This window comes from Phaethon lepturus, unplaced genomic scaffold (assembly GCF_000687285.1).
Source record: "Phaethon lepturus isolate BGI_N335 unplaced genomic scaffold, ASM68728v1 scaffold3689, whole genome shotgun sequence".
Lineage (NCBI taxonomy): Eukaryota > Metazoa > Chordata > Aves > Phaethontiformes > Phaethontidae > Phaethon > Phaethon lepturus.
Genome location: NW_010562624.1, coordinates 1,279 through 13,582, shown reverse-complemented (window position 1 = coordinate 13,582; position 12,304 = coordinate 1,279). Strand labels below are relative to the sequence as shown.

The following is a 12,304-nucleotide window of genomic DNA, read 5'->3' as shown; positions in this document are numbered from 1 at the left end:
CAAACTCTTTGCCATTGCATTGGTCTTTGCACAGAAGGCTATTTCAGGACAGATTGCACGCGAAATGGAATACACCCTTTTAGATGCAGTCATTGCTGAGCACACACCCACAACTTTTCTGTCCACTCGTGCATATGCCTGTGCCTATGTGTCAGTGTGTATGGCTTGTGTGTCTGTACCGCACGATTTTTGCCCAGCACTTGGCATGTGGTTACAACCTGCTTGTGGGCTTGCTGCAAAAGGCTTAATGACTTTTTCATAAGTAACTTGAGCACTTATTTTCACTGACTCATAATGCCTGAACATAATATTGATACCTAAAATAATTTAAAAATAGGTTTATGGCTAAGCACAGTTGACAGATACAAAGGCATTACATACCTGAGAACAGGTGTAGGAATGACATATGGCTGTTTCTGCTATACTTATAAAACCATTGACAATTTTAGGGCAGAAAGCATCTCTGTAGGTCACCTAGGCCAACAATCTCTATGCATGGTCCACCAATAGTAGCCAGGACTGTTGGCCCAGTAAAGCAGAGGCAGAGGGTATATGAACAGTACAGGCCCATGAGAACTTTGAGACTGGTACTATATGTTAAATACTTGTTTTTTGTTTTGTTTTGTTTTTCTTAAGGGATGGAACTAACTGTTCTTCTATTTTTCATAGGTAAAAGTTGATGTCTTTTGGAAATGTGCCTCAGATGATGTTAATCAGAATCTTACTGAGCCACTCTTCAAAACAATCATTTAAGAATGGATAGAACAGCAAGTCCTGTCTGTAGTCTTCACATATGCCAACATGATCCAAGTTCCACTTAAAACTTGCAACACTTCAAAGCCCAATTTTAATGTGAAACAGAGACCTGGAATTGCTTGAACAGTTTAAAAATTACTCATTGCATGTACAGATCAGGTAAATCACAGCATGTTACATACTAGTAGCAAGTAGTATTTGTTGGAGTAGTAGCTAGCAGACCCTGGACCCAGCAGAACTCATAGTTTTCTGTAACATCACAACATAATGAACTTGGTGGAGGAGCACCCCTAGCAACATTATGTGTCCAGTTCTGCAAGAGCTTCCAAAGTCACTAGATCAGAGTGCCATCTGTCCTCTGACCATAAAACTTGTCCTTCTGTTGCTTTTCCTGTTCATTTTCCATACAACTTATTCTGTGAAGACATATTCTTATTCTGTGATACTCTTTGAGCAGTATAGAAGCATCACTGAGCAGAAGCTACAGCAAGCTGACTGGCAGGACCACTGCCCAGAACATCCATTTCCAGCTAGTTTCTCATGTATGTTATCCCTGGAGTCTGCAGCAAGGGAACAGCTGCTGAATCTTGAGAGAGAAAAAGAGGACAGTGGAGAAACAACATCAGTAGGAAAGGAGGAATGTAGAACTGAAAAGCAGAAAATAGGTCCTTTAAAAATCAGAAAGAACAAACACCAGTGTCAAGGCTGGGCTTCTAAGAGTGAAAAGAATGTCAGTGTTTTGGGGGGCAGGAGGTGTCAGTTGCTATATTTCTGGCATGTCTGCATTTGTAAGGGAACAGCTGTTTTAGACTCTTGTAAATACATGATCCTACAGATGCCTACATTCTCCTGAAAGAGGTGGTGTTACAAATGAGGACCTCCACTTAAAAATGGAGGAGAAAAGACAGTTCTGCTCTTGTTAGTGAGGGCAGATGAGGTTAATTCATTGGGGAGAGCAGGTTTGCTAGAAATGTAGCTCCTAAGCCTGTATATTTTTCAGAGCCCTTACTTTCTGTGTTGGGATGAAATTTACTGATGACACCTACACTTCCTAAATGTTTTGAAGAGTAACCAAGCTAAGTAGTTAGTGTGTTGTCTCTTTTATATTGTCTCAGTGCTGAACAATACTGGCTTTTTTAACCTTAAAGATGGTGGTTATAGGTTTCTTTCTCTAGACTTTAACTTTCTTTTTTTCTCTGGAAAAGTAATGATCTTTCTGTCTCTTTCTTTTGTAGCACATGAGTTCAGCAGCTAAGGAGTTTGTAGTGGATAGCAATATTTTGCCCTAAGCTAGCACAAGAAAGTTGCGCCAGACACCAACAGATTGGAGGAGGGCCTCTCGGAGGAGGGCCTCTCAAAGGAGGGACACAAAGATGATCAGGGGGCTGGAACATCTTCACTATGACAACAGGTTGAGGGAATTGGGGTTGTTTAGCTTAGGGAAGAGATGGCTCTGAGGGTACCTTGTAGCAGCCTTCCAGTATTTAAAGGAGGCCCACAGGAAAGATGGGGAGGGACTCATTACCAGGGAATGTAGTGATAGGACACGGCGTAACAGTTTTAAACTGAAAGAGAATAGATTTAAATTAGTTATTAGGAAGAAATTATTTACTGCAGGGGTGGTGAGACACTAGAAGAAGTTGCCCAGAGAAGTTGTGGATGCCCCCTCCCTGGAACTGTTCAAGACCAGGTTGAAGGAAGCTTTAAGCAACCTGATCTGGTGGAAGGTAACCATGTCCATGGCAGGGCGGTTAGAACTAGGTGATCATTAAGGTCCCTTCCAAACCAACACATTCTATGATTCAATGATTCTCTGAATGTTGTGGTTTAACCTGGCTGGCAACGAAGTACTATACAGCTGCTTGCTCACTCTCCACAGCGGGATGGGGGAGAGAATTGGAAGGGTAAAAGTGAGAAAATTTGTGGGTTGAGATAAAGACAGTTTAATAAATAAAGCAAAAGGTACATGTACAAGCAAAGCAAAACAAGGAACTCATTCACTACTTTCCGTCAGCAGGCAAGAGTTTAGCCACCTCCAGGAAAGCAGGGCTTAATCACATGCAACAGTTACTTAGGAAGACAAATACAATAACTCCAAATGGTCCTCACTTCCTTCCTCTTCTCACAGCTTTTATTGATCAGTGTGATGTCATATGGCATGGGATATGTCTTTGGTTATTTGGGGTCAGCTGTGGAGTTGTGTCCCCTCCCAACTTCTTTTGCATCCCCAGTCTACTCATTTGCAGGACAGTCTGAGATGCAGAAAAGGCCTTGAGGTTGTGTAGGTCTGTTCAGCAACAACTAAAATATCTCAGTGTTATTAACACTGCTTTCATCACAAATCCAAAACATAGTATCATACAATCAACTATGAAAAAATTTAACTCTATCCCAACCAAAACCAGTACATCTGGTGACTCTAAGTGAGCATCTCCTGATTCTAAAGCCACATCTTCTTGAACAGATTTGATAATGTTGGCTATCTAGACCACTGCTTCCACAGGTTCTGTTTCTGTCTTTTCCAGGAGTGGTTGAAAATCAAAGTAGAATGCCTGGTCTGCAAGCAGTCTTTCTATTCTATTTTACACAGATTTCATAATGGAGATGACATTAAGGAGTACATACTCAGACTTTCAGAAAATGGTTCTTCTTCCAGCCCCAATGGTTGGAGATTTCCTTATCATAACACCCTAACATGGGAACACCATACTTCAGCTGAATTCATCAGTCTTGCCCTATGTCCTTTTGACTTAGAAGTATATGATCAGTATGCCAAATACAACTCTCCTGCTCCATTGTTTGATGAAGGGAGCTGTTCAGACTCATCAGTTATTACAACACCTCCATTTGAGGCAGATTCTCAAGAACTAGATCACAGTTCATCTGTGACTGGTATTGACCAATCCCCCCTGGGTGTTGAAGATCCAGGGCTATCATGCTCCATTTCAGGAGAGAGATGTTCAGGCAACATTAAGTTCTCCTCTAGAGGTTTCAGAAAGTTCTGATGGGTTCTTTGCTGTGGAGAGACTGAACAGTAAACTCAGTTACAGGCTAATGCTGACTTAAATGACAGTGACTGTTCTTTGGACAATTGTGTTATTGTTGGGTATGTTAAGCCATTAGCTGAGAGGACACCAGAAATGGTTGAGCTGTCTTTGGTCACTGAGGAGTCAGTCAGGAAAGAGAAAAAGGAAGATGTGAAGAAACAGCAGCAAACTCAGTTTCACAGTTGTAGTGACAGTGAACCAAGCAGTAGTTCTTTGCCATATTACTCCATATATTCAGAGAATGTAGGTAGGTGTAAAAGCTGCTCATCCCTTGCACCGAAGAATCACGGAATCACAGAATCAGAGAATCACAAAATGGTAGGGATTGGAAGGAACCTCTGAAGATCATCTGGTTCAACCCCCCTGCCAAGGCACGATCACCTAGGGCAAGTTGCACAGGAATGTGTCCTGTCGGGTTTTGAAGGTCTCCAGAGAAGGAGACTCCACAACCTCTCTGGGCAGCCTGTTCCAGTGTTCCGTCACCCACACAGTAAAGAAGTTTTTCCTCATGTTGAGGTGGAACTTCCTGTGCTACAGTTTATGCCTATTGCCCCTTGTCCTGTCACTGGGCACCAGTGCAAAGAGACTGGCTCTATCTTCCTGGCAGCCACCCTTCAGATATTTATAGACAATGATAAAGTCCCTTCTCAGCCTTCTCTTCTCCAGACTAAACAGGCACAGGTCTCTCAGCCTTTCCTCATATGAGAGAGAGATGTTCCAGACCCTTAGTCATCCTCATAGCCCTCTGTTGGCCTCTCTCCAAAAGCTCCCTGTCTCTCTTGAACTGGGGAGCCCAGAACTGGACACAATACTCCAGATGAGGCCTCACCAGTGCACAGTAGAGATGGAGGATAACCGCTCTCATCCTGCTTGTCACACTCTTCTTAATGCACTCCAGGATACCATTGGCTCTCTTGGCCACCAGGGCACATTGCTGTCCCATGGATAACTTATTGCCTACCAGGACTCCAGGGTCCTTATCCATCGAGCTGCTTTCCAGCAGGTCAACCCCTCACCTGTACTGGTGCACGGGGTTGTTCCTCCCCAGGTGCAGAGCTCTACACTTGTCCTTGTTAAATTTCATGAAGTTCCCCTCCGCCCAACTCTCCAGTCTGTCCAGATGCTGTTGAATGGCAGCACAGTCTCGTGGTGTTTCCTGGTGGCTTTTTTTCAGCCACTCCTCCCAGTTTTGTAACATCAGCAAATTGGCTGAGGGTGCATTTCAATCCTTCATCTAGGTCATTGACGAAGATGTTGAACAAAACCTGACCCAGTACTGATCCCTGGGGAACACCACTAGCTACAGGCCTCTAACTGGACTCTGCGCTGCTGATCACAACTCTTTGAGCTCTGTTGCTTAGCCAGTTCTCGACCCATCTCACAGTCCACTCATCGAACCCATACATCCTGGGCTTCACTATGAGGATGTTATAGGAGACAGTGTCAAAAACCTTACTGAAGTCAAGGTAAATCACATCCACTGCTCTCCCTTTGTCTACCCAGCTAGTCACTCCATCATAGAAGACTATCAGGTTGGTCAAGCATGATCTCCCCTTGGTGAATCCATGCTGACTGCTCCTGATAACTCTCTTTTCATCCATGTGCCTAGAGATGGCCTCCAGAAGCTGTTCCATCACCTTCACAGGGATGGAGGTGAGACTGACCAGTCTATAATTTCCTGGGTCTTCCTTCTTGCCCTTTTTGAAGACTGGAGTAACATTGGCTTTTCTCCACTCCTCAGCCACCTCTCCCATTCTCCATGTTTTTTCAAAGATGATGGGGAGAGGTGTTGCAACAATATCAGCCAGCTCCCTCAGCACTCATGAGTGCATCCCATCAGGGCCTATAGTTTTGTGACCGTTCGGTTCAGCCAAATGATCTCCAACCCAAACCACGTTGACCAGTGGCAAGTCTTCCTCCCTCCAGGCTTTTTCGCTTACCTCCAGGGTCTGGGATTCCTGAGGAGTAGTTTTAGCAATAAAGACTGACATGAAAAAGACATTCAGTAACACTCAGTAACCTTCTCAGCCTCCTCTGTCACCAGGGCTCTCACTTCATCCACCAAAGGTCCCACATTTTCCCTAGTCTTCCTCTTACCACTGATATACTTAAGAAGCCCTCCGTGTTCTCTTTTACTTCCTTTGCCAGATTTAGTTCCAAGAGTGCCTTGACCTTCCTTGTTGCATCCCTGCATAACCTGACAACATTCCTATAGTCCTCCCAAGTGACCAGTCTCTTTTTCCACCTTCTGTAAACTCCTTTCCTCCATACATGTTTTTCCAACAGTTCCTTGCTCATCCATGGGGGTCTTCTGCCTCCTCTACTTGATTTCTTACTTAAAGGAATGCACCAATCTTGAGCTTTGGGGAAGTGGTGCTTGAATATTAACCAACTCTCTTGGGTTCCCCTACCTTTTAGAGTCATAGCCCACAGGATACATCTAAGTAGGTCTGAAGAGGACACAGTTTTCCCTCCTGAAGTCCAGGGTCACAATCTTAGTCATTGCCCTGCTTCTTCCTTTTACGATACTGAACTCCACCATGTCGTGATCACTACAGTCAAGGCTACCTCTAACTTTTATGCAGTCCTTCCTTCTTTGTTAATACAAGGTCTAGCAGCACACCTCTCCTTGTTGGCTCCTCCACCACCTGTGTCAGAAAGTTGTCATCAATGCACTGCAGGAACCTTCTGGATTGTGTGTGCCTTTCCAACAAACACCTGGGTGATTGAAGTCACCCATAAGCACCAGGGCATGTGATTTTGAGGCTACTTCTAATTGTTTGTAGAAGACTTCACCTACTTCTTCTTCCTGGTCTGGTGATCTATAGTAGACAACCACAACAATATCAGCCATATTAGCCTGCCCCTTCATTCTTACCCATAAACTTTAGACAGGTACTTCATCCTTCCCTAGGCAGAGCTCAATACATTCCAGTTGTTTACATACATAAAGAGCAACACCACCACCTCACCTTCCTGGCCTATCTTTCCTAAATAGGACGTAGCCATCCATGACAACTTTCCAGTCATGCGAGCTATCCCACCATGTCTCTGTGATTACAATGATATCATGGCCCTGTGACGACACCCAGATCTCTAACTCTTCCTGTTTGTTCCCCTTGCTGTGTGTGTTGGTGTACAGGCATTTCAAGAAGGGAGTCAATCGCTTGTCACAGACAATCTTGATATTATTATCACTCTCCCTCTTTGCATCTAGTTTAAAGCCTTGTCAATCAGCCCCACTATCTCTTGGGCAAAGACTGTTCTTCTGCCTTTGAGAGAATGCCTTCTGTTTGATGCCAGCATTCCTGGTGCTGTGTATGCCATCCCATTATCAAAAAAACCAAAATTGTGGTGGTAACACCAGTCACAGAGCCATGTGTCAATGGACTGGATCTTCCTGTTCCTTCCAATATCACTGCTTTCACCTGCAAGGAGGGAAGAAAAAATAACCTGCGCTCCAGATTCTCTCACTAACCATCCCAAGGCCCTAAACTCTCTCTTAATTATTCATGGACTACAAATTGCTGCCTCTTCTCCACTCACAAGGAAAATCAGTAGTGGGGAGTAATTGGTGGACTTCACTAAGCTAGGAAGTTTCCTAGAGACGTCCTTAACCCAGGCTCCAGGGATACAGCAGACGTCCCTGTGAGGAGGGTCCATGCAGCCTATCGGACCCTCTGTTTCCCTCAGAGCAGAGTCACCTAGAACTACAACCCTTCTTTTTTTCGTTTTGTGTGTGTTGGTAATACAGGCAGTAGGCCTGTCCAACTGTATAGACAACTCTGGTGTAGCTTGCCCATTGTCCACATCCTCATTTGGCTGCTCTTTCTCAACCAGAGCCTCGTACCTGTTGCTCAGAGGCACCTGGGGGGGCAAGGTGGGCAAGAGGGGATATCACCTGCTGCCCCTACCATGGACTTGCCTCTACTCACTCTTTTCATTTAGGCTTCTGCCTTTTGCTTGACAAGCACAGGATACAGAGGACCCTTGATCCTGGGTACTCTCTGGTGGGTGTTCCCAATTCTGTTTCAAGGAGGGCAGAGCCTGGCTCCAGCAGTCTATCTCCTGTTCAGCCTTCCTAATGCTCCTGAACCTTTCAACCTCCTTGTGCAGCTCTGCCACCGGGCTGAGCAGGTTATCCACCTGTTCACAGCAGATGCAGAAGTTCTCACCACTGCCACTTGTTGCTAGTGCAAGGCTGTGGCAGTCCCTGCAGTCTGTGTCCTGCACAGCTGTATGTTTCCGCGGGAGTTCTGTTTGGGTTCCCACATCCATTCTGGCAGAAGAGAGATGATAAGATCAAATGTAAAGTAAAAGATCTGTCTCCACAGGACTTGATCTGGACCCTCTCTTGAGGAAGTGACACAATGTGCTCTCCTTGTAATCACAGATTGTGCAGAAAAAGAAAGTCCACAAGTCCACAATTCTGTTCACAACATAGTCAAAACAGCCATGGATGTAGGACTTGGAAGGAGCATTGTGGCAAATGTCAATTTAGAAGGAGGTGATCAAGAACCAGAGATAGTAGCATACACAGGAGCAAAAGAAACAAGAGGATGTTGAGAACTCATGACACCAGCATGTCTCAAGAAAGGCAGAGAGGCTCTCTAAGTCATGAAAGCACTACACAGAGAGATGTAAGTAGATCACAAACATGCAGCAAAGGCCCTGGCAAAACAAGATCAAGAACCATAGACAGTCATCATTGTTATATGAGAGACAGTTGCCAAAGCAGATACCATGAAGATTCTGCTTTTTGTAGCAGAACATGATTGAAGATGTCTATGAATCCTCATGCAGGAGGAGGACTCAGCCTAATGCTCACTATTCAAGGCAAGCTACTAGTCCAGAATACATCATACAGTCTTCTACGGAAATGATAGATCTGCATAGATGGAGGGGACTCGATGAGAGACACTATTGTTATTATGAAAGCTGCAGGTCAAGGAGTCGATCAAGCAACATTTCAAGGACACCTTCTGGAAGTTCTGACGGAACTAAAAGTGAAAAGCTTGTTGGAAAAAAGAAGTACAAAACTGACTACTTGGACAATGTAGTCAAGGACAGTACAATTCTGGAGAAAGCAAATGACCACAAGAAAACTTCATCAAAATTCAGTGACTGCTAGAAAAATGAAGATAACCTTTCAGACAATCAAGCAAGCAGGGAGATGAAGTGTAAGGAAAAAAAGTTAAAATTCCAAGTGTGGAGACAATTTTTAAAGGAAAAATTAAACAATGAGGCATCACAAAAAGAAAAAGTAAAAACATAAGAATAAACACCAGAAAGATCACAAGAAATAACTTGGCACATTCTTTTCCAATTGTGATTACAATTGATAGTGATAGTGACAAGGAGCTAGAAAGTATGGAATTTGACAGCAGCATTACTTGGACAGGCACAAGTCAGATAAATGAGCAGGAAAATAAATCTCCATCTTCTTTTCTGGGAATGACAGAATGTGAAGATAATGAAACCGGAGTCAGCTATGAAACTGGAGTAGTCCCCAAAAGTTATAGTTTTACTACCAAAAGTAGGGTCTTAGATGGTGACATTAGAAATGCTGAAGTTGAGAAACCGCAACTGATCAGAATCTTGTTGTAATGGATACCAGAACTAACACCTCTCACACAGAAATTGTAACTAACCATGTTCAAGGTACATAAGCAGCATCTTCCAGCTCCAGTCAACTGTCTTCTCCCAGGACTTCCTTCCTAGACCATCCAGAGGAACGAAAATTGATACTAAGACTGCCGAAGAGATTTGCCAACAGATACTGTTAGTTTGTTCCCCCAGGAAAAGCAAAAGAACAAAAAAAAAGTAGTATTTTTTACATTGAACAATTCTTAGAAGTTAAGAAGATAGACTATTGTTAACATATAACTTCTAAAGTTTCTCAGAAGAGGGTTTGAAAGTTGTAATTTCATAAAGCAATCCTATGTTCTCATAGTTTCTAAAATATACCCACAGAATATTTCAAAGTTGTGTTTAAAAAAAACCCCAACAAACCAAATGAACAAAACCACAGAAATGTGTCACTTGCTTTCATTGAAACATGGTTCTCTTCTCCCTTCACTTGGAACAACTTTACACAGAGAGCCAAAACTGACTCTGCTCCTCTCTAAATGTTCAGAGCAGGGTGGGCTGTAGAACTGACCCTCATTCTTGAGCCTGCTTGCAGTTACACAAGTGTGATCCCTGGCAACACTTCCCTTTGGTTTACCTGGGGAGAGATTTCAATGTTAATTTGTTGTTGGTTTTAATAAGGCACTCACTACAGCAATGATTTGGAGCTTTCATCCCATTAGCACATTTCTCATCCCATTCAGGGTGAGAGCACAGACACTTGAGCATAAGACAGAGGGAACACACACACCCAAGATCTGGAGAAGAGTGCAAACAGGGAATGGCAAACTGGCCAATTTTCTGCACTTGTCACCCAGGGGATAAGTAGTCTGATACAAACAGTTTCACTTTAGTTTGTCTAAGAGTTTTACTTCAGATTGAAGCAGATGAGCAAAATTTGCAGTATGCAGGGTAAAATGCTCAAGACACCCACACTTATTTGTATCCATCACTTGGATACAATCACACCTACAACCAGTTTGGTGTGCCAATCAGCAGGTGACCAGGACAGAGGCCCTGGAGGGTTGAGATTGCTGAAGCAGGCAGTGTCAGAACGACAGATGCTGCTGGCAGTGCCAGGCTTCTGCCCTTGGGGCTCTTGGGCCACCAGACTGAGTTCCTGCCGGAAGCTTCTGGACTACTTAGCCGGTTCTCCCCTCTGCTGCAAAAAGGCTATAGTTGTCTGGCCTGACTCTCTCAGAGTGGGGCTGTACTTCCTGCCTGGGATGTGCAAATCCCTCTTCTGGGGCTGGGGAAGGCTGGGTGGTGGCAGGTCTTTGACCAGGTCTCATTCAATCCTCCTCCATCACCCTGGTGAGCTACAAAGATCACCTCAGTCTATGATGCAGCACAGACAGCAGTGGTCTAGGAGAACAGTACATCCCTGACAACACTGGCCAGGTATTCATTGGTGGAAGTTTGAGCTTGGTTACCATGACAGCTTTACTCCCCTCTGGTGTTGTCAGTTTTCTGGAGAGTTGTTGGTAACCCTGGGGATTCAGCTGATGAAGGAGGAAAGAAGATGGCCACTGCTAAGACGTCTGGACAGTGGCCACCTCCAGGAATCCCTTGGTGGACACCCAAATCAGTCATGGTCACGGAAAGCATATGCTTAATGAAACAGGAGAAACTGGGATGCTCTCCTCATCAATGAATAATAACATTTAGCGGGGGTAGTTCAAAATTTACAAAATGGACTCCTGGATTGCACTATCACATATCACAGGAAGGTTATGAAAGCATACCCCAGGGAAAATTATTTCAGTGCAAGTATTTCATTCCATTAGCAGTGCTACTCTATACCCAGTGTACAAATCTAATCTGTAGGACCAGGAGGCACTTCCTAGTTCCTGGAGGAGGGGCACATCATGCTTACTGAATACTGTGAAGGGCTTCAAATACTTGTTTCCTCTCTCCGCCCATTGCCTTGTTTCCTTTGATTGGAGAGACCCAAACATGCAAAAAAGGAGCATGCAGTATATACCAACAGGTCCTGCTGTGTTAACAGTGGCATATGCACTTCTCCTCCACAGAAATTCCTTTTTTTAATGTGATGGGGATGATGTTGGCAAATATTAATAAACAACTGTATATTTTGGAAAATCTAGTATGTGGACTAAACAGATTCAGAGACAATTGTACAGCTTTCTCTGAACATTTAAAGGAATGTCTCTAACAGACAAAAACATACAGAGAAATGTGGTAAAAAGTTAATTCCAGTAACTCCACATATAGCTTGTAGATTATAAAACCACTGATCTTTGTTTTTTTGTTTATGAGGTAATTTCAATTGGGATAGTAACAGACTTGATTTCCACAAATTTAAGTCCAAAATAATTGCTTATTTGTCTGTTTTCAGATAAGATTCTGCTGGTTTCCTTTGTAGGATATGTTGTCTTTACTCCAGGTGGATGATGAATGCTGAAAATGCCTAAGTATCTTTTGAACATTTACACATGTGAACATAGTTCTTGGTCATCAGTGTTTGGAAGTGAGCTTTAAAATCCACTGGTTTCAATAATAGACGTTATCTTCTCTTTTGGTATACTGAAATTGTGGTCTGAAAAAATGATTCCTGTAAGCAAGACCCCTTTACGTCCCTCCTGGGGTGGTCATGAACTCCTAGGGCAGTAGATGAGCATACACTTATGAATTCAGAGAGCTAAATAAGACATTTCATTTCATCTTGATCCCATGAAGAAGAGAGCTTTCTCCAGAGTCTGAACAAGGGAATTTTCTTTTGCTAACCTTCTCTCAATGTTGAAAAACAATGATATCACATAGGTACAAACTTGGGCAGAGCTAGGAAAGTGCTTATTACTGTACTAACTATGGGAATTGAATTATAGTGGAAATAAGAAATAAAAATAAAT

At 43.4% G+C, this 12,304-nt stretch overlaps 1 protein-coding gene across 1 annotated transcript; it reads left to right on the top strand.

Annotated features, from left to right (window-relative positions):
• Nucleotides 1-3,281: 3,281 nt before the first annotated feature.
• TOPORS (topoisomerase I binding, arginine/serine-rich, E3 ubiquitin protein ligase) lies at nt 3,282-9,589 on the top strand (the record flags this gene model as incomplete). The annotated part of the gene is given in 9 exon segments (XM_010294315.1): nt 3,282-3,713; nt 3,715-3,790; nt 3,793-4,121; nt 8,105-8,570; nt 8,573-9,001; nt 9,004-9,036; nt 9,039-9,100; nt 9,102-9,375; nt 9,378-9,589. Coding segments are annotated over 9 exon segments (2,313 nt in total), but the record flags the coding sequence as incomplete, so codon positions are not given.
• Between the last annotated feature and the right edge of the window lie 2,715 nt (nt 9,590-12,304).